Here is a 23,176-nt window from a genome sequence, read left to right as displayed (position 1 = left end):
GTGAACAACACCAGCGTATAGTCCATTTTCAACCCGCATTTTTTAGGGTGGAATAGAAACATCATCTTTCCGAACGGCTGGAAGATTAAGTGTCTCAGTTCATCTTTCTGTAAACATCGCACAGTATAAGATCAATAATCATCAATAAAAAATCATAATTTTTGTGCTACAAGACAACATTCATTATTTTTTCTTCTCCTGCCCTCTCTGAGGCGTCTTCTCCTTCTCCTTCTCCTTCTCCTTCTCCTTCTCCTTCTCCTCTGTGTCCTTCACCAGAGCTTTAGCAGTGTGTTTGCCCGTGGCCTTCAGCACACCCTTGATGCCCAGATTGTCCACATTAAAGGCGGTGATGCCCACATTGACAGCAGATGTTACCGCCGTGTCTGCCGCCTGTCCCGCCTCGTCTCCATACCTGAGCAGAACACACACACACACACACACACCGGACCGGACAGAGTAAACATCGCCTGACTGCTGAGTCCAGCGCAAATGTTAGAAAATGTGTTTGAAAATGAACAGAAGACGACAAAATGTTGCATCCACCTCAGTTTTAATTCACAAAGCACGCGGACAGACCGCTGATAAGAACAAGCTCTGAGCGCTCAGGGGAATGAGGCACGCAGGTGTGTGTGTGTGTGTGTGTGTGTGAGCTCAACGCTAGTCAAAGAAACGGCAGTGTGTGTGTTTACCCGCCACCATTTATATTCTGCTAGGAGGGTCCAGGAGGTTTCCTAGACCCCTGTATCTGAAAAAGCAACAGGAGACAGTAAATTAAACCACTTCCCAAAGGTTAAAGAGGTAAATGAAGAAACAGCAGGATCAGGAAGAATCACAGGAAAGCAGAAGAGAGAGAGACGCGAGTCCTGAAGAATAAACAAACACATACTTGTGTCTCACAGTCGTCACCGTCTCTGATGTTATACTTTTGCCAACAGTTTTGGCTGCTGTCTCCAGACTGGACCAGAGAGTCGAGAAACCTGAAGATTACAACACAGTTAGCTTTTTTTGAACAAGGTCTATTTTTTAAGATTAAGATTAAATTATTTATTCAGATTTTAATGCAGTCAAGACCCCAAAACAACCCATTCCTCAACCCAGCAGACATAAAGTATCAATTACTTTGTACAAAGACAAAAAACATCAATACATATTTGTGACCCTGGACCACAAAACCAGTCATGAGGGTACTTTTTTTTTTTTAAATACATGTGGTGGGGCGTGGTGTGGAGCACGGCGGGGCGTGGATGACACAGGGCGTGGCATGGGGTGTGGCGGGGCATGGCGGGGCATGGTGTGGTGCATGTGGCCAGGCGTGTAGCGTGGCCTGAGGCGGGGCATGGTGGGGCATGGCGTGGTGCATGTGGCAAGGCGTGAAGCGTGGCCTGAGGTGGGGCATGGCGGGGCATGGTGTGGTGCATGTGGCAAGGCGTGAAGCGTGGCCTGAGGTGGGGCATGGTGGGGCATGGCGTGGTGCATGTGGCAAGGCGTGTAGCGTGGGCTGAGGCGGGGCATGGTGGGGCATTGTGTGGTGCATGTGGCAAGGCGTGTAGCGTGGCCTGAGGCGGGGCATGGTGGGGCATGGCGTGGTGCATGTGGCCAGGCGTGAAGCGTGGCCTGAGGTGGGGCATGGTGGGGCATGGCGTGGTGCATGTGGCCAGGCGTGAAGCGTGGCCTGAGGTGGGGCATGGTGGGGCATGGCGTGGTGCATGTGGCCAGGCGTGTAGCGTGGCCTGAGGTGGGGCATGGTGGGACATGGCGTGGTGCATGTGGCAAGGCGTGAAGCGTGGCCTGAGGCGGGGCATGGCGGGGCATGGTGTGGTGCATGTGGCAAGGCGTGTAGCGTGGCCTGAGGCGGGGCATGGTGGGGCATGGCGTGGTGCATGTGGCAAGGCGTGAAGCGTGGCCTGAGGCGGGGCATGGTGGGGCATGGCGTGGTGCATGTGGCCAGGCGTGAAGCGTGGCCTGAGGCGGGGCATGGTGGGGCATGGCGTGGTGCATGTGGCCAGGCGTGAAGCGTGGCCTGAGGTGGGGCATGGTGGGGCATGGCGTGGTGCATGTGGCCAGGCGTGAAGCGTGGCCTGAGGTGGGGCATGGTGGGGCATGGCGTGGTGCATGTGGCCAGGCGTGAAGCGTGGCCTGAGGCGGGGCATGGTGGGGCATTGCGTGGTGCATGTGGCAAGGCGTGAAGCGTGGCCTGAGGCGGGGCATGGTGGGGCATGGCGTGGTGCATGTGGCCAGGCGTGAAGCGTGGCCTGAGGCGGGGCATGGTGGGGCATTGTGTGGTGCATGTGGCCAGGCGTGAAGCGTGGCCTGAGTTGGGGCATGGTGGGGCATGGCGTGGTGCATGTGGCAAGGCATGAAGTGTGGCCTGAGGCGGGGCATGGTGGGGCATGGCGTGGTGCATGTGGCCAGGTGTGAAGCGTGGCCTGAGGTGGGGCATGGTGGGGCATTGTGTGGTGCATGTGGCCAGGCTTGAAGTGTGGCCTGAGGTGGGGCATGGTGGGGCATTGTGTGGTGCATGTGGCAAGGCGTGAAGCGTGGCCTGAGGCGGGGCATGGTGGGGCATTGTGTGGTGCATGTGGCAAGGCGTGTAGCGTGGCCTGAGGCGGGGCATGGCGTGGTGCATGTGGCAAGGCGTGAAGCGTGGCCTGAGGCGGGGCATGGCGTGGTGCATGTGGCAAGGCGTGAAGCGTGGCCTGAGGCGGGGCATGGTGGGGCATGGCGTGGTGCATGTGGCAAGGCGTGAAGCGTGGCCTGAGGCGGGGCATGGCGTGGTGCATGTGGCAAGGCGTGAAGTGTGGCCTGAGGCGGGGCATGGTGGGGCATGGCGTGGTGCATGTGGCGAGGTGTGGCGCGAAGTGTGGCCTGAGGTGGGGCGTGGGGTGTGACGTGGTGCAAAACAATCCATTCCCCTGACACAGGCTATACTGGGTTAACACCATGAATTTCCAATGTAGAATCACTTCTGCCACTCGACAGAGCAACATACATAAAAAACCGGAGTCAGATTGTCCGTACAGTATGTGTGACTGGACAAACGACCCAACGCAATGGCCAGAGGTGTCATTGTCTCGTCAAAATGCTGCTCCCCAAATATCACACAACATGCTTCATAAATCTTTCCCTGAAAATATTTCTTCAGTGTTCCTGAACTTAATGGATTTAGATGATCTATTACATACAGTGAATGTTTTAAAATGATCATAACACTTGCCGTGTGCTTTGACATTTTTTTCTGAATATGCCGTGTGTGCGTTGGAACGGGCGTTTGTTTATATTTGGGGAAAAATATAAACAGGAAATGCGTAAAGTCTAATGTCAAACGTTAATACATTTGACAAACATCTGTCAAAAGCCTAAAATCCAGTTATTGATGACGTTTGGCATTAATGAACATCCGTCAGGTTCTGCTGTAGCTTTATCTGTTTCTTGTTGGAAGCCTTTCCTGGCACATGATGCATTGGCTTACCCTGTATGCTGCTTCCTGCCACTAGCTTGGCTCCATCCATTTTGGAGCAGCCGTCTTTGTTTTTCTTCAGGGATTCTGGGATGAGTTTGCTTCCGTGTTTCTTCACGTGTGGAGCCAGTTCTTTCCCAACTCGACCTGCCACAGTAGCGACTCCATCCACTGGGGAAGAAGACACAGTTACACATCTGTACAGGACACATACAACAGGCTATACATCTAAGCCCTGTTTACCGAGGAACTGGCTGACTTTCACAGCGCCCCCTGTCGCCGTCTTGGCTGCGTTTAGGCCCTTGGTGACCTTAGGGCTGACCTCTGCTGGCGTCTCCTCCGGAGTGATGTTCTCTCGCAGTTTAGTGGCTCCTCTCTGGATCGCTTTCCCCGTGGCATCAGCTCCTCGCACAAGCCCTCGACCCAGCCAGGACGTCCCTGCGGAGAGAAATCACCACAACACCTCAATAAGGATAACCAATTCTCTGAAATACACTCACCTAAAGGATTATTAGGAACACACACTAATACTGTGTTTGACCCTTTCGCCTTCAGAACTGCCTTAATTCTACGTGGCATTGACTCAACAAGCTGCTGAAAGCATTCTTTAGAAATGTTGGCCCATATTGATAGGAGAGCATCTTGCAGTTGATGGAGATTTGTGACGGTGCATTATCCTGCTGGAAGTAGCCATCAGAGGATGGGGACATGGTGCTCATAAAGGGATGGACATGGGCAGAAACAATGCTCAGGTAGGCCGTGGCATTTAAACCATGCCCAATTGGCACTAAGGGGCCTAAAGTGTGCCAAGAAAACATCCCCCACACCATTACACCACCACCACCAGCCTGCACAGTGGGAACAAGGCATGATGGATCCATGTTCTCATTCTGTTTACGCCAAATTCTGACTCTACCATCTGAATGTCTCAACAGAAATCCAGACTCATCAGACCAGGCAACATTTTTACAGTCTTGGTGCAATTTTGGTGCAAATTGTCGCCTCTTTTTCCTCTTTGTAGTGTAGATGAGTGGTACCCGGTGGGGTCTTCTGCTGTTGTAGCCCATCCGCCTCAAGGTTGTGTGTGTTGTGGCTTCACAAATGCTTTGCTGCAGACCTCGGTTGTAACGAGTGGTTATTTCAGTCAAAGTTGCTCTTCTATCAGCTTGAATCAGTCGGCCCATGACCTCTAGCATCAACAAGGCATTTTCGCCCACAGGACTGCCGCATACTGGATGCTTTTCCCTTTTCACTCCATTCTTTGTAAACCCTAGAAATGGTTGTGGGTGAAAATCCCAGTAACTGAGCAGATTGTGAAATACTCAGACCGGCCCGTCTGGCACCAACAACCATGCCACGCTCAAAATGTCTTAAATCTCCTTTCTTTCCCATTCCGACATTCAGTGTGGAGTTCAGGAGATTGACCAGGACCACACCCCTAAATGCATTGAAGCAACTGCCATGTGATTGGTTGATTAGATAATTGCATTAATGAGAAATTGAACAAGTGTTCCTAATAATCCTTTAGATAAATCCTTCCTAATTTATTCTACTTCAGTAAATGAAACAAACACACAATGAGCTGCCCATCATCACTCCAGGTTGGGGTTGTAAGTTCAGACCTGATAAGATGCTCTGAGACATTTTTTCGCTCCACTCAGGAGCAGTTTTCTCCTCGGCTCCTGCTGTGTCTGAAGGAGGGATCTTCTCGCTCAGGGTCTGGTCTGTTCCCGTCGCACCACCTTCCTCTTCATCCACCTGAAATAAAAAGGCCTCAGTTATAACCAGTACGAGGTCGCAGGACCAGGAATGAACAAAGCACTTTCAAACCAAGTGTTCATCAGTGCAGCAGATTTGTGTGGCCCGCTCAAACCCGCTCAAACCAAACCACATGAATTCATATTGAAATGACTGGATTTTGAAGTTATACAAAACTAAATGCATAGATCCGAAGTCCGAGGTGAGACTGATTACCTGGACCCTGAGCTGTGCCAGCACTGACAGCTGTTCCTGGAACAGATCCCTGTCCGCCGCAGGCAGATCCGAGGACAGCACGACCCCGACGTAGGACCCCGGCGCGGCGGCTGTGGCGTCAGGAAACGTGAACACGCCTCTGTTGCTCAGTAAGACTGGAGAGTCGGGGTACAGCGGGTAGATCCAATCACACACCTGCAGAACACAGACTCTTTTACTGTACATGATCTTTTACACCAGAACATCTGAAACTGGGGTTCAGGAGAGCCTGAGGAACAGAAAATATAACAGCACATGCTCTCAATAACAGTGAGTTGAGTCGTTCATGAGCGATAGATTATTGTAATGTTGATGAGCTGTAGATTATTGTAATGCTGATGAGCTGTAGATTATTGTAATGTTGATGAGCTGTAGATTATTGTAATGTTGATGAGCTGTAGATTATTGTAATGTTGATGAGCTGTAGATTATTGTAATGTTCATGAGCTGTAGATTATTGTAATGTTGATGAGCTGTAGATTATTGTAATGTTGATGAGCTGTAGATTATTGTAATGTTGATGAGCTGTAGATTATTGTAATGTTGATGAGCTGTAGATTATTGTAATGTTGATGAGCTGTAGATTATTGTAATGTTGATGAGCTGTAGATTATTGTAATGTTGATGAGCTGTAGATTATTGTAATGTTCATGAGCTGTAGATTATTGTAATGTTCATGAGCTGTAGATTATTGTAATGTTGATGAGCTGTAGATTATTGTAATGTTGATGAGCTGTAGATTATTGTAATGTTGATGAGCTGTAGATTATTGTAATGTTGATGAGCTGTAGATTATTGTAATGTTGATGAGCTGTAGATTATTGTAATGTTGATGAGCTGTAGATTATTGTAATGTTGATGAGCTGTAGATTATTGTAATGTTGATGAGCTGTAGATTATTGTAATGTTCATGAGCTGTAGATTATTGTAATGTTCATGAGCTGTAGATTATTGTAATGTTGATGAGCTGTAGATTATTGTAATGTTGATGAGCTGTAGATTATTGTAATGTTGATGAGCTGTAGATTATTGTAATGTTCATGAGCTGTAGATTATTGTAATGTTGATGAGCTGTAGATTATTGTAATGTTCATGAGCTGTAGATTATTGTAATGATCATGAGCTGTAGATTATTGTAATGTTGATGAGCTGTAGATTATTGTAATGTTCATGAGCTGTAGATTATTGTAATGTTGATGAGCTGTAGATTATTGTAATGTTGATGAGCTGTAGATTATTGTAATGTTCATGAGCTGTAGATTATTGTAATGTTCATGAGCTGTAGATTATTGTAATGTTGATGAGCTGTAGATTATTGTAATGTTCATGAGCTGTAGATTATTGTAATGTTGATGAGCTGTAGATTATTGTAATGTTCATGAGCTGTAGATTATTGTAATGTTCATGAGCTGTAGATTATTGTAATGTTGATGAGCTGTAGATTATTGTAATGTTGATGAGCTGTAGATTATTGTAATGTTGATGAGCTGTAGATTATTGTAATGTTCATGAGCTGTAGATTATTGTAATGTTCATGAGCTGTAGATTATTGTAATGTTGATGAGCTGTAGATTATTGTAATGTTGATGAGCTGTAGATTATTGTAATGTTGATGAGCTGTAGATTATTGTAATGTTGATGAGCTGTAGATTATTGTAATGTTGATGAGCTGTAGATTATTGTAATGTTGATGAGCTGTAGATTATTGTAATGTTGATGAGCTGTAGATTATTGTAATGTTGATGAGCTGTAGATTATTGTAATGTTGATGAGCTGTAGATTATTGTAATGTTGATGAGCTGTAGATTATTGTAATGTTCATGAGCTGTAGATTATTGTAATGTTGATGAGCTGTAGATTATTGTAATGTTCATGAGCTGTAGATTATTGTAATGTTGATGAGCTGTAGATTATTGTAATGTTCATGAGCTGTAGATTATTGTAATGTTGATGAGCTGTAGATTATTGTAATGTTCATGAGCTGTAGATTATTGTAATGTTGATGAGCTGTAGATTATTGTAATGTTGATGAGCTGTAGATTATTGTAATGTTCATGAGCTGTAGATTATTGTAATGTTGATGAGCTGTAGATTATTGTAATGTTCATGAGCTGTAGATTATTGTAATGTTCATGAGCTGTAGATTATTGTAATGTTGATGAGCTGTAGATTATTGTAATGTTCATGAGCTGTAGATTATTGTAATGTTGATGAGCTGTAGATTATTGTAATGTTCATGAGCTGTAGATTATTGTAATGTTCATGAGCTGTAGATTATTGTAATGTTGATGAGCTGTAGATTATTGTAATGTTGATGAGCTGTAGATTATTGTAATGTTGATGAGCTGTAGATTATTGTAATGTTGATGAGCTGTAGATTATTGTAATGTTGATGAGCTGTAGATTATTGTAATGTTGATGAGCTGTAGATTATTGTAATGTTGATGAGCTGTAGATTATTGTAATGTTGATGAGCTGTAGATTATTGTAATGTTGATGAGCTGTAGATTATTGTAATGTTGATGAGCTGTAGATTATTGTAATGTTGATGAGCTGTAGATTATTGTAATGTTGATGAGCTGTAGATTATTGTAATGTTGATGAGCTGTAGATTATTGTAATGTTGATGAGCTGTAGATTATTGTAATGTTGATGAGCTGTAGATTATTGTAATGTTGATGAGCTGTAGATTATTGTAATGTTGATGAGCTGTAGATTATTGTAATGTTGATGAGCTGTAGATTATTGTAATGTTCATGAGCTGTAGATTATTGTAATGTTGATGAGCTGTAGATTATTGTAATGTTCATGAGCTGTAGATTATTGTAATGTTGATGAGCTGTAGATTATTGTAATGTTCATGAGCTGTAGATTATTGTAATGTTCATGAGCTGTAGATTATTGTAATGTTGATGAGCTGTAGATTATTGTAATGTTGATGAGCTGTAGATTATTGTAATGTTCATGAGCTGTAGATTATTGTAATGATCATGAGCTGTAGATTATTGTAATGTTGATGAGCTGTAGATTATTGTAATGTTCATGAGCTGTAGATTATTGTAATGTTGATGAGCTGTAGATTATTGTAATGATGATGAGCTGTAGATTATTGTAATGTTGATGAGCTGTAGATTATTGTAATGTTGATGAGCTGTAGATTATTGTAATGTTGATGAGCTGTAGATTATTGTAATGTTGATGAGCTGTAGATTATTGTAATGTTGATGAGCTGTAGATTATTGTAATGTTGATGAGCTGTAGATTATTGTAATGTTGATGAGCTGTAGATTATTGTAATGTTGATGAGCTGTAGATTATTGTAATGTTCATGAGCTGTAGATTATTGTAATGTTGATGAGCTGTAGATTATTGTAATGTTGATGAGCTGTAGATTATTGTAATGTTGATGAGCTGTAGATTATTGTAATGTTGATGAGCTGTAGATTATTGTAATGTTGATGAGCTGTAGATTATTGTAATGTTGATGAGCTGTAGATTATTGTAATGCTGATGAGCTGTAGATTATTGTAATGTTGATGAGCTGTAGATTATTGTAATGTTGATGAGCTGTAGATTATTGTAATGTTCATGAGCTGTAGATTATTGTAATGTTCATGAGCTGTAGATTATTGTAATGTTCATGAGCTGTAGATTATTGTAATGTTGATGAGCTGTAGATTATTGTAATGTTCATGAGCTGTAGATTATTGTAATGTTCATGAGCTGTAGATTATTGTAATGTTGATGAGTTGTAGATTATTGTAATGTTGATGAGCTGTAGATTATTGTAATGTTGATGAGCTGTAGATTATTGTAATGTTGATGAGCTGTAGATTATTGTAATGTTCATGAGCTGTAGATTATTGTAATGTTGATGAGCTGTAGATTATTGTAATGTTGATGAGCTGTAGATTATTGTAATGTTCATGAGCTGTAGATTATTGTAATGTTGATGAGCTGTAGATTATTGTAATGTTCATGAGCTGTAGATTATTGTAATGTTGATGAGCTGTAGATTATTGTAATGTTGATGAGCTGTAGATTATTGTAATGCTGATGAGCTGTAGATTATTGTAATGTTGATGAGCTGTAGATTATTGTAATGTTCATGAGCTGTAGATTATTGTAATGTTGATGAGCTGTAGATTATTGTAATGTTGATGAGCTGTAGATTATTGTAATGTTCATGAGCTGTAGATTATTGTAATGTTCATGAGCTGTAGATTATTGTAATGTTGATGAGCTGTAGATTATTGTAATGTTGATGAGCTGTAGATTATTGTAATGCTGATGAGCTGTAGATTATTGTAATGTTGATGAGCTGTAGATTATTGTAATGTTCATGAGCTGTAGATTATTGTAATGTTGATGAGCTGTAGATTATTGTAATGTTCATGAGCTGTAGATTATTGTAATGTTGATGAGCTGTAGATTATTGTAATGTTGATGAGCTGTAGATTATTGTAATGTTGATGAGCTGTAGATTATTGTAATGTTGATGAGCTGTAGATTATTGTAATGTTCATGAGCTGTAGATTATTGTAATGTTCATGAGCTGTAGATTATTGTAATGTTGATGAGCTGTAGATTATTGTAATGCTGATGAGCTGTAGATTATTGTAATGTTGATGAGCTGTATATTATTGTAATGTTGATGAGCTGTAGATTATTGTAATGTTCATGAGCTGTAGATTATTGTAATGTTCATGAGCTGTAGATTATTGTAATGTTGATGAGCTGTAGATTATTGTAATGTTCATGAGCTGTAGATTATTGTAATGTTGATGAGCTGTAGATTATTGTAATGTTCATGAGCTGTAGATTATTGTAATGTTCATGAGCTGTAGATTATTGTAATGTTGATGAGCTGTAGATTATTGTAATGTTCATGAGCTGTAGATTATTGTAATGTTCATGAGCTGTAGATTATTGTAATGTTGATGAGCTGTAGATTATTGTAATGTTCATGAGCTGTAGATTATTGTAATGTTCATGAGCTGTAGATTATTGTAATGTTGATGAGCTGTAGATTATTGTAATGTTCATGAGCTGTAGATTATTGTAATGTTGATGAGCTGTAGATTATTGTAATGTTCATGAGCTGTAGATTATTGTAATGTTCATGAGCTGTAGATTATTGTAATGTTGATGAGCTGTAGATTATTGTAATGTTCATGAGCTGTAGATTATTGTAATGTTCATGAGCTGTAGATTATTGTAATGTTGATGAGTTGTAGATTATTGTAATGTTCATGAGCTGTAGATTATTGTAATGTTGATGAGCTGTAGATTATTGTAATGTTCATGAGCTGTAGATTATTGTAATGTTCATGAGCTGTAGATTATTGTAATGTTGATGAGCTGTAGATTATTGTAATGTTCATGAGCTGTAGATTATTGTAATGTTGATGAGCTGTAGATTATTGTAATGTTCATGAGCTGTAGATTATTGTAATGTTCATGAGCTGTAGATTATTGTAATGTTGATGAGTTGTAGATTATTGTAATGTTCATGAGCTGTAGATTATTGTAATGTTGATGAGCTGTAGATTATTGTAATGTTGATGAGCTGTAGATTATTGTAATGTTCATGAGCTGTAGATTATTGTAATGTTGATGAGCTGTAGATTATTGTAATGTTGATGAGCTGTAGATTATTGTAATGTTGATGAGCTGTAGATTATTGTAATGTTCATGAGCTGTAGATTATTGTAATGTTGATGAGCTGTAGATTATTGTAATGTTGATGAGCTGTAGATTATTGTAATGCTGATGAGCTGTAGATTATTGTAATGTTGATGAGCTGTAGATTATTGTAATGTTCATGAGCTGTAGATTATTGTAATGTTGATGAGCTGTAGATTATTGTAATGTTGATGAGCTGTAGATTATTGTAATGTTCATGAGCTGTAGATTATTGTAATGTTGATGAGCTGTAGATTATTGTAATGTTCATGAGCTGTAGATTATTGTAATGTTCATGAGCTGTAGATTATTGTAATGTTCATGAGCTGTAGATTATTGTAATGTTCATGAGCTGTAGATTATTGTAATGTTGATGAGCTGTAGATTATTGTAATGTTCATGAGCTGTAGATTATTGTAATGTTGATGAGCTGTAGATTATTGTAATGTTCATGAGCTGTAGATTATTGTAATGTTCATGAGCTGTAGATTATTGTAATGTTGATGAGCTGTAGATTATTGTAATGTTCATGAGCTGTAGATTATTGTAATGTTCATGAGCTGTAGATTATTGTAATGTTCATGAGCTGTAGATTATTGTAATGTTCATGAGCTGTAGATTATTGTAATGTTCATGAGCTGTAGATTATTGTAATGTTGATGAGCTGTAGATTATTGTAATGTTCATGAGCTGTAGATTATTGTAATGTTCATGAGCTGTAGATTATTGTAATGTTCATGAGCTGTAGATTATTGTAATGTTGATGAGCTGTAGATTATTGTAATGTTGATGAGCTGTAGATTATTGTAATGATGATGAGCTGTAGATTATTGTAATGTTCATGAGCTGTAGATTATTGTAATGTTGATGAGCTGTAGATTATTGTAATGTTGATGAGCTGTAGATTATTGTAATGTTGATGAGCTGTAGATTATTGTAATGTTCATGAGCTGTAGATTATTGTAATGTTGATGAGCTGTAGATTATTGTAATGTTCATGAGCTGTAGATTATTGTAATGTTGATGAGCTGTAGATTATTGTAATGTTGATGAGCTGTAGATTATTGTAATGTTGATGAGCTGTAGATTATTGTAATGTTGATGAGCTGTAGATTATTGTAATGTTCATGAGCTGTAGATTATTGTAATGTTGATGAGCTGTAGATTATTGTAATGTTGATGAGCTGTAGATTATTGTAATGTTGATGAGCTGTAGATTATTGTAATGTTGATGAGTTGTAGATTATTGTAATGTTGATGAGCTGTAGATTATTGTAATGTTGATGAGCTGTAGATTATTGTAATGTTGATGAGCTGTAGATTATTGTAATGATCATGAGCTGTAGATTATTGTAATGTTGATGAGCTGTAGATTATTGTAATGTTGATGAGCTGTAGATTATTGTAATGATGATGAGCTGTAGATTATTGTAATGTTGATGAGCTGTAGATTATTGTAATGTTCATGAGCTGTAGATTATTGTAATGTTGATGAGCTGTAGATTATTGTAATGTTGATGAGCTGTAGATTATTGTAATGATGATGAGCTGTAGATTATTGTAATGTTGATGAGCTGTAGATTATTGTAATGTTGATGAGCTGTAGATTATTGTAATGTTGATGAGCTGTAGATTATTGTAATGTTGATGAGCTGTAGATTATTGTAATGATGATGAGCTGTAGATTATTGTAATGATGATGAGCTGTAGATTATTGTAATGTTGATGAGCTGTAGATTATTGTAATGTTGATGAGCTGTAGATTATTGTAATGTTGATGAGCTGTAGATTATTGTAATGTTGATGAGCTGTAGATTATTGTAATGTTGATGAGCTGTAGATTATTGTAATGTTGATGAGCTGTAGATTATTGTAATGTTCATGAGCTGTAGATTATTGTAATGTTGATGAGCTGTAGATTATTGTAATGTTCATGAGCTGTAGATTATTGTAATGTTGATGAGCTGTAGATTATTGTAATGTTGATGAGCTGTAGATTATTGTAATGTTCATGAGCTGTAGATTATTGTAATGTTGATGAGCTGTAGATTATTGTAATATTGATGAGCTGTAGATTATTGTAATGATGATGAGCTGTAGATTATTGTAATGATGATGAGCTGTAGATTATTGTAATGTTGATGAGCTGTAGGTTATTGTAATGTTGATGAGCTGTAGATTATTGTAATGTTGATGAGCTGTAGATTATTGTAATGATGATGAGCTGTAGATTATTGTAATGTTGATGAGCTGTAGATTATTGTAATGTTGATGAGCTGTAGATTATTGTAATGATGATGAGCTGTAGATTATTGTAATGTTGATGAGCTGTAGATTATTGTAATGATGATGAGCTGTAGATTATTGTAATGTTGATGAGCTGTAGATTATTGTAATGATGATGAGCTGTAGATTATTGTAATGTTGATGAGCTGTAGGTTATTGTAATGTTGATGAGCTGTAGATTATTGTAATGTTGATGAGCTGTAGATTATTGTAATGTTCATGAGCTGTAGATTATTGTAATGTTCATGAGCTGTAGATTATTGTAATGTTGATGAGTTGTAGATTATTGTAATGTTGATGAGCTGTAGATTATTGTAATGTTGATGAGCTGTAGATTATTGTAATGTTTATGACCTCAAGGTTAGATTATTGTAATGCTCTACTGGGTGGTTGCCCTGCTCGCCTAATAAACAAACTCCAGCTGGTCCAAAACGCAGCAGCTCGAGTTCTTACTAGAACCAGGAAGTATGACCATATTAGCCCAGTTCTGTCAACACTGCACTGGCTGCCTATTAAACATCGCATACATTTTAAAATCTTGCTTATTACTTACAAAGCACTAAATGGTTTATCTCCAGTACTTGAGCGAGCTCTTAACACATTATACTCCATCACGTCTACTGCGCTCTCTAAACTCTGGCCAGTTGATCATACCGAGAATATCCAAATCAACTGCAGGCGCTCGATCCTTTTCCTATTTAGCTCCTAAACTCTGGAACAGTTTTATCACACCAGTGCAGGGCTCTCACGCATTTCAACCCGTTCACACGCTCACACACCACACCTTGTATTTCTCACGCAGAGAAATTTTCAGGATAATGCCCACCAAGTTGCGCTGCTATTAAGAGGAATCAAGTGAGTTCCACATAGAGTTCAGAAGGCCCTGCCACGCACCAGCCAATCAAATAAAAAATACAGCTACCAAACAGCCAATCAGAAAATAGCATTGCTGTATCCGGATACTCCAGCAACAACAACGTTTACATTCTGCCACCTACTGGTGGTTTAGTTTAATGTTTTTTCTTTCCAACATTTCTTATTTGTATATTCAAAAATATTTAAAACAATCTCATAACATTTTTCAGTGTAAATTATTTATTTTGATTGGCAATAGCCGTACAGTGTCTTATTCTAATTTAATTAATAGATCAAATTTAAGAATATAAAATGAAAGCTGAAGCATAGCCTATATTTAATAATATTATGGGGAAATGCCCTTCATAAAAGATAAAAATATCAAAGATATGCAGATTTAAATATGTCAAAGCTGATTGAACACTGGTGAGACTACTGCTTCAGAATAAATTATATTTACAACACAGTAAATTCTGAAAAAAAAAAAAAAAAAAACATATATACACACATATATATATATATATATTCCAAATTATTATGGATTATTAATTTGCCTCTTCCCTGACATCTTTCAAATAGAGAAATGCAAGAATTAATACTAAAATAGAAAATAAAAAATAATAAAAAATATTATTATTTATTAATTTTTCAGATCAGAACCCCGTCCCCACCCAAACCCCTTCTGTCGTCGTCAAAATCTCACTCTGAACTCAGTTCAAAACTTGAGAGCCCTGCCAGTGTGATTATGAGCATGAGATTATCCAGCCATGACTTCCTGTTCAACAGGAGTGTAAATATGAGGAAACACAAAGGCCAAATTCCCTCAATCATCATCACAATGAGTAAAAGCACAGAATATAGTTCTGATGTGCAGCTAAAGATTGTTGAGCTTCACACAATAAGAAAAGAGCTAAAGCACTGAAAATCCCCATTTCCACCATCAGGGCAATAATGAAGAAGTTCAATCCACTAAAGATGTTCTGAATCTGGAAGAGGACGTGTGTATGTGTGTGTGTGTGTGTGTGTGTGTGTGTGTGTGTGTGTGGTCCTAATGAACGAGAGGAGGAGCGTTTGAGCGGACAAAGGCTCTCAAGGGTCAGAGATGCTCCTACATCAGCACAAGATGTTTGGGGAAATCCTCCTCGCTCATTCAGAAACAACACTGGTGTCATTTTACAGGAAACCCTTTGACGTTACACAAACCACTGCTAAAAGTGATAAACATGTGAGTATATGTTGTCTGAGCTGTAATAACCCCCCAAAAAAGAGACGCTTTTTTATTTTTTTGGTTATAAATTCATTGTTGAGTAACTCTGTGAGCTCTAGCACCCTGCAGACAGTTCCGGCCGTTTCCACTAGATGGCAGCAAACACTGCAAGATTTATTCAAAAGGATCTGAATGGAGGAAGAAGACTTTATGTAATTTCCGCGTAAGTCTCCCATATACAGTGGTATAAACGCAATATCCAGTGTCATTTTACAGAAAACCCTGAAATTACAAAAAACACTCCTGAAAGTGATAAATATTATAGTATATAGTGTGTGTGATATAATAAACAAACTAACAAAAGAGGTGTTTTTTTATTTTTGGAGATAAATTATCTCTCTCAGGCCCGTGTGCTCTAGCACCCTGCAGACCGCTCCGGCTGTTTCCAGCATATCTCAGTTAACACACACTACACACTTCAAAAATGAATTTATAACCCAAAAAAATCAAAAAGCGCTTCTTTTATGGGGGTTTATTACAGCTCAGACAACATATACTCACGTGTATCACTTTTAGCAGTGGTTTGTGTAACGTCAAAGGGTTTCCTGTAAAAATGACACCAGTATTGTGTGTTTAGAGACACTGTGTGTGTGTGTGTGTGTGTGGGGGGGGGTAATCCCTATGTTATGGGGACAAAATGTCCCCACAAAGATGGCAATATCCGAAATCCTCGTCCTTGTGGGGACATTTTGGGTCCCCATGAGGAAAACATCTTATAAATCAGACTAAGTGATGTTTTTTGAAAATGTAAAAATGCAGAATGTCTCCTGTGATGGGTAGGGGCAGTGTGTGTGTGTGTGTGTGATGGGTAGGTTTAGGGGCAGGGGCAGTGTGTGTGTGTGTGTGTGTGTGTGTGTGTGTGTGTGTGTGTGTGTGTGTGTGTGTGTGTGTGTGTGTGTGATGGGTAGGTTTAGGGGCAGGGGCAGTGTGTGTGTGTGTGTGTGTGTGATGGGTAGGTTTAGGGGCAGGGGCAGTGTGTGTGTGTGTGTGTGTGTGATGGGTAGGTTTAGGGGCAGGGGCAGTGTGTGTGTGTGTGTGTGTGATGGGTAGGTTTAGGGGCAGGGGCAGTGTGTGTGTGTGTGTGTGTGTGATGGGTAGGTTTAGGGGCAGGGGCAGTGTGTGTGTGTGTGTGTGTGTGATGGGTAGGTTTAGGGGCAGGGGCAGTGTGTGTGTGTGTGTGTGATGGGTAGGTTTAGGGGCAGGGGCAGTGTGTGTGTGTGTGTGTGTGTGTGTGTGTGTGTGTGTGTGTGTGTGTGTGTGTGATGGGTAGGTTTAGGGGCAGGGGCAGTGTGTGTGTGTGTGTGTGTGTGTGTGTGATGGGTAGGTTTAGGGGCAGGGGCAGTGTGTGTGTGTGTGTGTGTGTGTGTGTGTGTGTGTGTGTGTGTGTGTGTGTGTGTGTGTGTGTGATGGGTAGGTCTAGGGGCAGTGTGTGTGTGTGTGTGTGTGTGTGTGTGTGTGATGGGTAGGTCTAGGGGCAGTGTGTGTGTGTGTGTGTGTGTGTGTGTGTGTGTGTGTGTGTGTGTGTGTGTGTGTGTGTGTGTGTGTGTGTGATGGGTTAGGTTTAGGGGCAGGGGCAGTGTAAGGGGATAGAATATACAGTTTATACAGTATAAAAACCATTACGCCTATGGAAAGTCCCCATAAAACATGAAAACCCAACATGTGTGTGTGTGTGTGTGTGTGTGTGTGTGTGTGTGTGTGTGTGTGTGTGTGTGTGTGTGTGTGTGTGTGTGTGTGTGTGTGTGTGTGTGTGTGTGTGTGTGTGTGTGTATGGGAAGCTTTTACATTGGAGTCAGCCAAATCCTCTTAAGAGGTTAATGTTGAGGCCTGTTTTTTTGGTGGAGGTCCTGGACATCTTGTTCATGGCATCATGGATTATAGCAAATACCAACAAATCAGAATGAGCCGTGGTTGGATCTTCCTTCAGGACAATGATCCAAAACAAACACAGAAATGTGTCACTGAGCACAGAATGAAGTCCCAGTTCCTGAGCTGAACCCTGTAGAGAATGAGTGATGAAGAGCTGCGATCTGAGGGAATGATCTCTGAACTCATCAGGCATTACAGAAGAGCTGGACAAGATCTGACATTGGAGAAAAACTTTTGTTTCATAATGTGAGAGTTTCAATTGTTTCCCTTCAATGAAAGATGATTTTTTTGAGTGGAAGATCTGAAGGATAAACGATGCAGATTAATTTCTACAGCCATCTTTGCTCATATTCACCAGCGGGGTCGATAATTCTGACCTCGACTGCATGAGGGTCAACTGAGACTGGAATTTGATGGCCGCTCCGAATGCCAGCCTTTGTTCTGGACGGCTAAAGTGGGACAAAAGAGCCGTGTGGACACCAGCAGCGGTTCTGTCCTCCATCAGATGTGGCCAGCGGTCGGCCCTCAGACTGGACATCAGCCAAAGCCACAGTCAGCTATTCACACTTCTATTTGCTGAAACAGCGAGCAGAGCGACTGCGTACAAAGAGCCCCGGCTTCATCTGTGACAAGAGCATCACACACACACACACACACACACACACACACACACACACACACACACACACCTCAAACACCACAGAGCCCCGGCTTCATCTGTGACAAGAGCATCACACACACACACACACACACACACACACACACACACACACACACACACACACACACACACACACACACCTCAAACACCACAGAGCCCCGGCTTCATCTGTGACAAGAGCATCACACACACACACACACACACACACACACACACACACACCTCAAACACCACAGAGCCCCGGCTTCATCTGTGACAAGAGCATCACACACACACACACGCACACACACACACACACACACCTCAAACACCACAGAGCCCTGGCTTCATCTGTGACAAGAGCATCACACACACACACACACACACCTCAAACACCACAGAGCCCCGGCTTCATCTGTGACAAGAGCATCACACACACACACACACACACACACACACCTCAAACACCACAGAGCCCCGGCTTCATCTGTGACAAGAGCATCACACACACACACACACACACACACACACACCTCAAACACCACAGAGCCCTGGCTTCATCTGTGACAAGAGCATCACACACACACACACACACACACACACCTCAAACACCACAGAGCCCTGGCTTCATCTGTGACAAGAGCATCACACACACACACACACACCTCAAACACCACAGAGCCCTGGCTTCATCTGTGACAAGAGCATCACACACACACACACACACACACACACACTCACACACACACACCTCAAACACCACAGAGCCCCGGCTTCATCTGTGACAAGAGCATCACACACACACACACACACACACACACACACCTCAAACACCACAGAGCCCCGGCTTCATCTGTGACAAGAGCATCACACACACACACACACACACACACACCTCAAACACCTCAAACACCACAGAGCCCCGGCTTCATCTGTGACAAGAGCATCACACACACACACACACACACACACACACACACACACACCTCAAACACCACAGAGCCCCGGCTTCATCTGTGACAAGAGCATCACACACACACACACACACACACACACTCACACACACCTCAAACACCACAGAGCCCTGGTTTCATCTGTGACAAGAGCATCACACACACACACACACACACACACACACCTCAAACACCACAGAGCCCCGGCTTCATCTGTGACAAGAGCATCACACACACACACACACTCACACACACCTCAAACACCACAGAGCCCTGGCTTCATCTGTGACAAGAGCATCACACACACACACACACACACACACACACACTCACACACACACACACACACACACCTCAAACACCACAGAGCCCCGGCTTCATCTGTGACAAGAGCATCACACACACACACACACACACACACACACACTCACACACACACACACACACACACCTCAAACACCACAGAGCCCTGGCTTCATCTGTGACAAGAGCATCACACACACACACACACACACACACACACACCTCAAACACCACAGAGCCCTGGCTTCATCTGTGACAAGAGCATCACACACACACACACACACACACACACACACACTCACACACACACACCTCAAACACCACAGAGCCCTGGCTTCATCTGTGACAAGAGCATCACACACACACACACACACACACACACACACACACTCACACACACACACCTCAAACACCACAGAGCCCTGGCTTCATCTGTGACAAGAGCATCACACACACACACTCACACACACTCACACACACACTCACACACACACACACACACACACACACACACCACAGAGTCCGGTTGGACTGGCTCCTGCGGGCCTGAACGAGCTGTAAAAACACCCTTTGACAAATGAAAGCGAAACATCTTTAACTCTGTCAGATCTGAGTGACTGTAAACCCGTCGGAAGAGTTGAAGAGCTAAAACAGAGTAAAGACACACGGTTTCAGGAGTGTGTGTCTGTCATCTCAGCTGATGCTCATAACCAAACCCTTCACACACACTACAGAAAACATGTCACATGTCATGTGATCATCACCACACGCGTGTGAACAGCAGAAACACAGAACAAACATGACAGTTCACACACACACTTTCCTTTCAGCAGAAATCAAAGCATTTTATCCTAAATAGAAGAATAATACAAGTCACAATTCATTTAGTATTATTTATATAATAGTATTCATTCATATTTTATTTGTATATTTTCATATAATCTTGTCACGTGATTTTGTCTTTTTTTTCTTCTCATCTTCTCAGTTTTATTGACTTTAGTACTTCAACATGTATTTCATTTTTTTTAAAGTTGTTTAGGTTTTTCATTCAATATTTATATTTTATTTCAGATTTATTAAACTATTTTAGTTAACAATAACTACACAGCTGGGGAATAAGACAACAATTGTTCTTAATCAATATTTTTGTCTTTATTGCCAGTAAAAATATCTAAACCTTCTTAAACAAAATAGTTAAAATCTTTTTTTTTTTCAAAAGATGACTTAAGACTTAACGTTATACGTTTGTTTTTCGTTCAGCATTTTTCTTATTTTAAGCATAAATCAAAGCATTTTTTATGCTTAAATAATTAATTTAGTATTATTTATATAATATATTATTTTTTTAGTTTTAATTTTAGATATATTAAAATTAAAATTAAAACTAAAAATATATATTGTATTAGTTTTTTTATATTCACATATTTATTTTTATTTCAGTTTTATTAATTTTAGTACTTCAACATTTATTTAATTTGTCAACTTCGTTTAAGTTTTTCATTTAATATTTATATTTTATTTCAGATTTATTTCAGCGATTTTTACTAATAGTTTTAGTTAACAATAACAACAGCTGGAGAATAAGACAGAATCATTCTTTTTTAGAAGTTTCTTTAAAAAAATATATATTTAAAAATATATATATTTTTTGCCTAAGATGACTTGACTTAAGTTTATAAGTTAGTTTTTCTTATTTTAAGCATAAGTCAAATAGAATTCAAAGCATGTTTTATGCTTAAAACAATGAATTTAGTATTTTTTATAAAATATAGTATTTATTAATATTTTCAGTTTTCATTTTAATCTTAGATTTATTAAATAATGTAACGTGATTTTGCCATTTTTATTAGTTTTTTTCTTTAATATTCCCATATTTATTTTTATTTTAGTACTTCAAACATTAATTTCATTTAATACTTATATTTTATTTTATTTCAGATTGTTTTTACTAATAGTTTTAGTTAAAAATAACAACACAGCTGGATAATAAGACTAAAAATAACGCTTTTTGTCTTTTTTCTTTTAAGAATATTGTTAAAATCTTCTTTTCTTATTTTAAGCATAAAGCAAACAGAATTGAAAGCATTTAATGGACAAGTCAAATACAAGTCCCAATTAATTTAGTATCATCAGTATTTATTAATATTTTGAACATGTTTATTTGTATATTTTCAGTTTCGATTTATAAATAATTTGCCATTTTTAGTAGTTTTTTTTTATATACCCATATTTATTTTTACTTCAGTTTTATTAATTTTAGTACTTCAACATTTATTTCATTTCTCATTTTCGTTTAAGAAGTTGTTTGTTTGTTTTTAATTTAATATTTATATTATTTCCGATTCATTTCAACGATGTTTGCTCATAGTTTTAGTTAAACACAACACAGCTGGAGAATAAGACAGAATAATCATCATGATCATCATATTCAGATGCCTGTACCTGTAGGTAGGCTGGAGCCGAGCCCGGGCTGCTGGAGATGAGGATCCGCAGGTATCCGGGGTAAGACGGGGCGCTGACGTGACCCTCGGCAGACACGAAGAACATCTGCACCCCGCGGGGCAGGAACAGGGTCTCCATGCCCGCCTCTCGGAGGTTGACTGGGGCAAACGCCTGGCGCTGGTTTGGAGCCGCTGGGAATGCCCTGGTGGCTCCATGAGAGAGGGACAGATGCCCGTGTGTGGGCTGGGGCGTGTAGGCTGGAGGAAGCTCCGCGGGCGCAGGGATGCCCACCGCGGGGGAGGCCGGGCGCGCGGGGGCCCCTCCTGGAGCGGAGCGCTGGGGGCCCTGGAGGGTCGGGTAGAGGCGCTGAGCAGGGCTCGCTGTGGACTCCAGCTCCTGGATACGCGAGCTGATGGTGCTCAGGGTCTGGTTCATCCTCGTCTGCGTGTGTCGCGCGCACTCCCAGCAGTGCCCGGTGCAGCGCGCGCCCCGGGTGTTGACCCGCAGCCCCGTGAGGAGGTGCCGCCGGCCCAGCCTGTACAGGAGAAGCGCCTTCTCCTTATTCCCCGCCTCATCACACTGAAGCCCCGAGGTCACACACTCCAGAGCTTCCCCATAGCTCGCCCGGATGGTCCTGATGTCGGGATCTGATGACTCCATCCCCGTGCCAGCAGGAACGACTTTACGCGTGACAGCCAAAGAGCGCGGCTGCTCGAACTACACTTCACACCCGCGGGTTTTCCCCATGAAGTAACTCTTGACGACATTCTGCACTGTCACCGAGCAGGTTCGACCACATTACGGAGAAAACACAAACCAAACTTCATATTGCCTCTGGTCTCCGGCGCCGCGGGCGCGTAACACCCGGAGAAAACTTCAACCTGTTCATCTCCAGACACACACACACACACTTCAGCGCTGTGTTAACCCTGCATTAGTGTCACATTTACATCTGAGAAAGTGTAAATCTGCTCCACACGGGACTCATCGCTAGAGGGCGCCCTTCCCCATCAAACCACAGTCACTGTCCCAATACACACCAACACACAGAAAAATGACTTCACAAACATTTAAGACCAAAATCATTTTACAAAATGATCTGCCCTTTGGCATTTCTAAGGGTATAACTGAATTATTTTTTGGGTGAATTGTCTGAAATTGCACAATCAAACGGATCTTCACCATCTGAACATCATTAGTGAAAAGGTCTTAGTGTTAAAAAAACAAGCTTTATTAACATTTCATTTCATGTTCAATATTCAATTATGAGACGAAATACGAAAGGACAGCTGACATGAGGACACAAAACAGAACTAAAATGCAAAAAAAAGAAGAAAAAAAATGAAGTAAATGAAAAATCTGCGAGAGAGAGAAAACGCTTTAAAACATTGTTTCTTTCTTGACAA

General features: G+C 40.8%; 1 protein-coding gene across 1 annotated transcript in view; it reads right to left on the bottom strand.

Annotated features, from left to right (window-relative positions):
- The window catches only part of sparta (spartin a), a 23,495-nt gene extending 808 nt beyond the window's left edge, over positions 1–22,687 (bottom strand). The window contains exons 1-7 of the mRNA XM_079804208.1: positions 21,771–22,687; positions 5,432–5,626; positions 5,080–5,215; positions 3,701–3,895; positions 3,470–3,628; positions 887–977; positions 1–412 (exon numbers count right to left, since the gene is read on the bottom strand). The exon at positions 1–412 is cut by the window's left edge and continues 808 nt beyond it. Coding sequence (XP_079660334.1) covers positions 184–412; positions 887–977; positions 3,470–3,628; positions 3,701–3,895; positions 5,080–5,215; positions 5,432–5,626; positions 21,771–22,430 — 1,665 coding nt within the window. The 5' untranslated portion in view covers positions 22,431–22,687 and the 3' untranslated portion in view covers positions 1–183. The remainder of the gene's footprint in view (positions 413–886; positions 978–3,469; positions 3,629–3,700; positions 3,896–5,079; positions 5,216–5,431; positions 5,627–21,770) is intronic.
- Positions 22,688–23,176: the final 489 nt, after the last annotated feature.

Source organism: Gobio gobio (genome assembly GCF_949357685.1).
Source record: "Gobio gobio genome assembly, chromosome: 22".
NCBI classification, from domain to species: domain Eukaryota; kingdom Metazoa; phylum Chordata; class Actinopteri; order Cypriniformes; family Gobionidae; genus Gobio; species Gobio gobio.
Note: the sequence above shows the minus strand (reverse complement) of the source record. Positions and strands in the feature narration are given on the sequence as shown.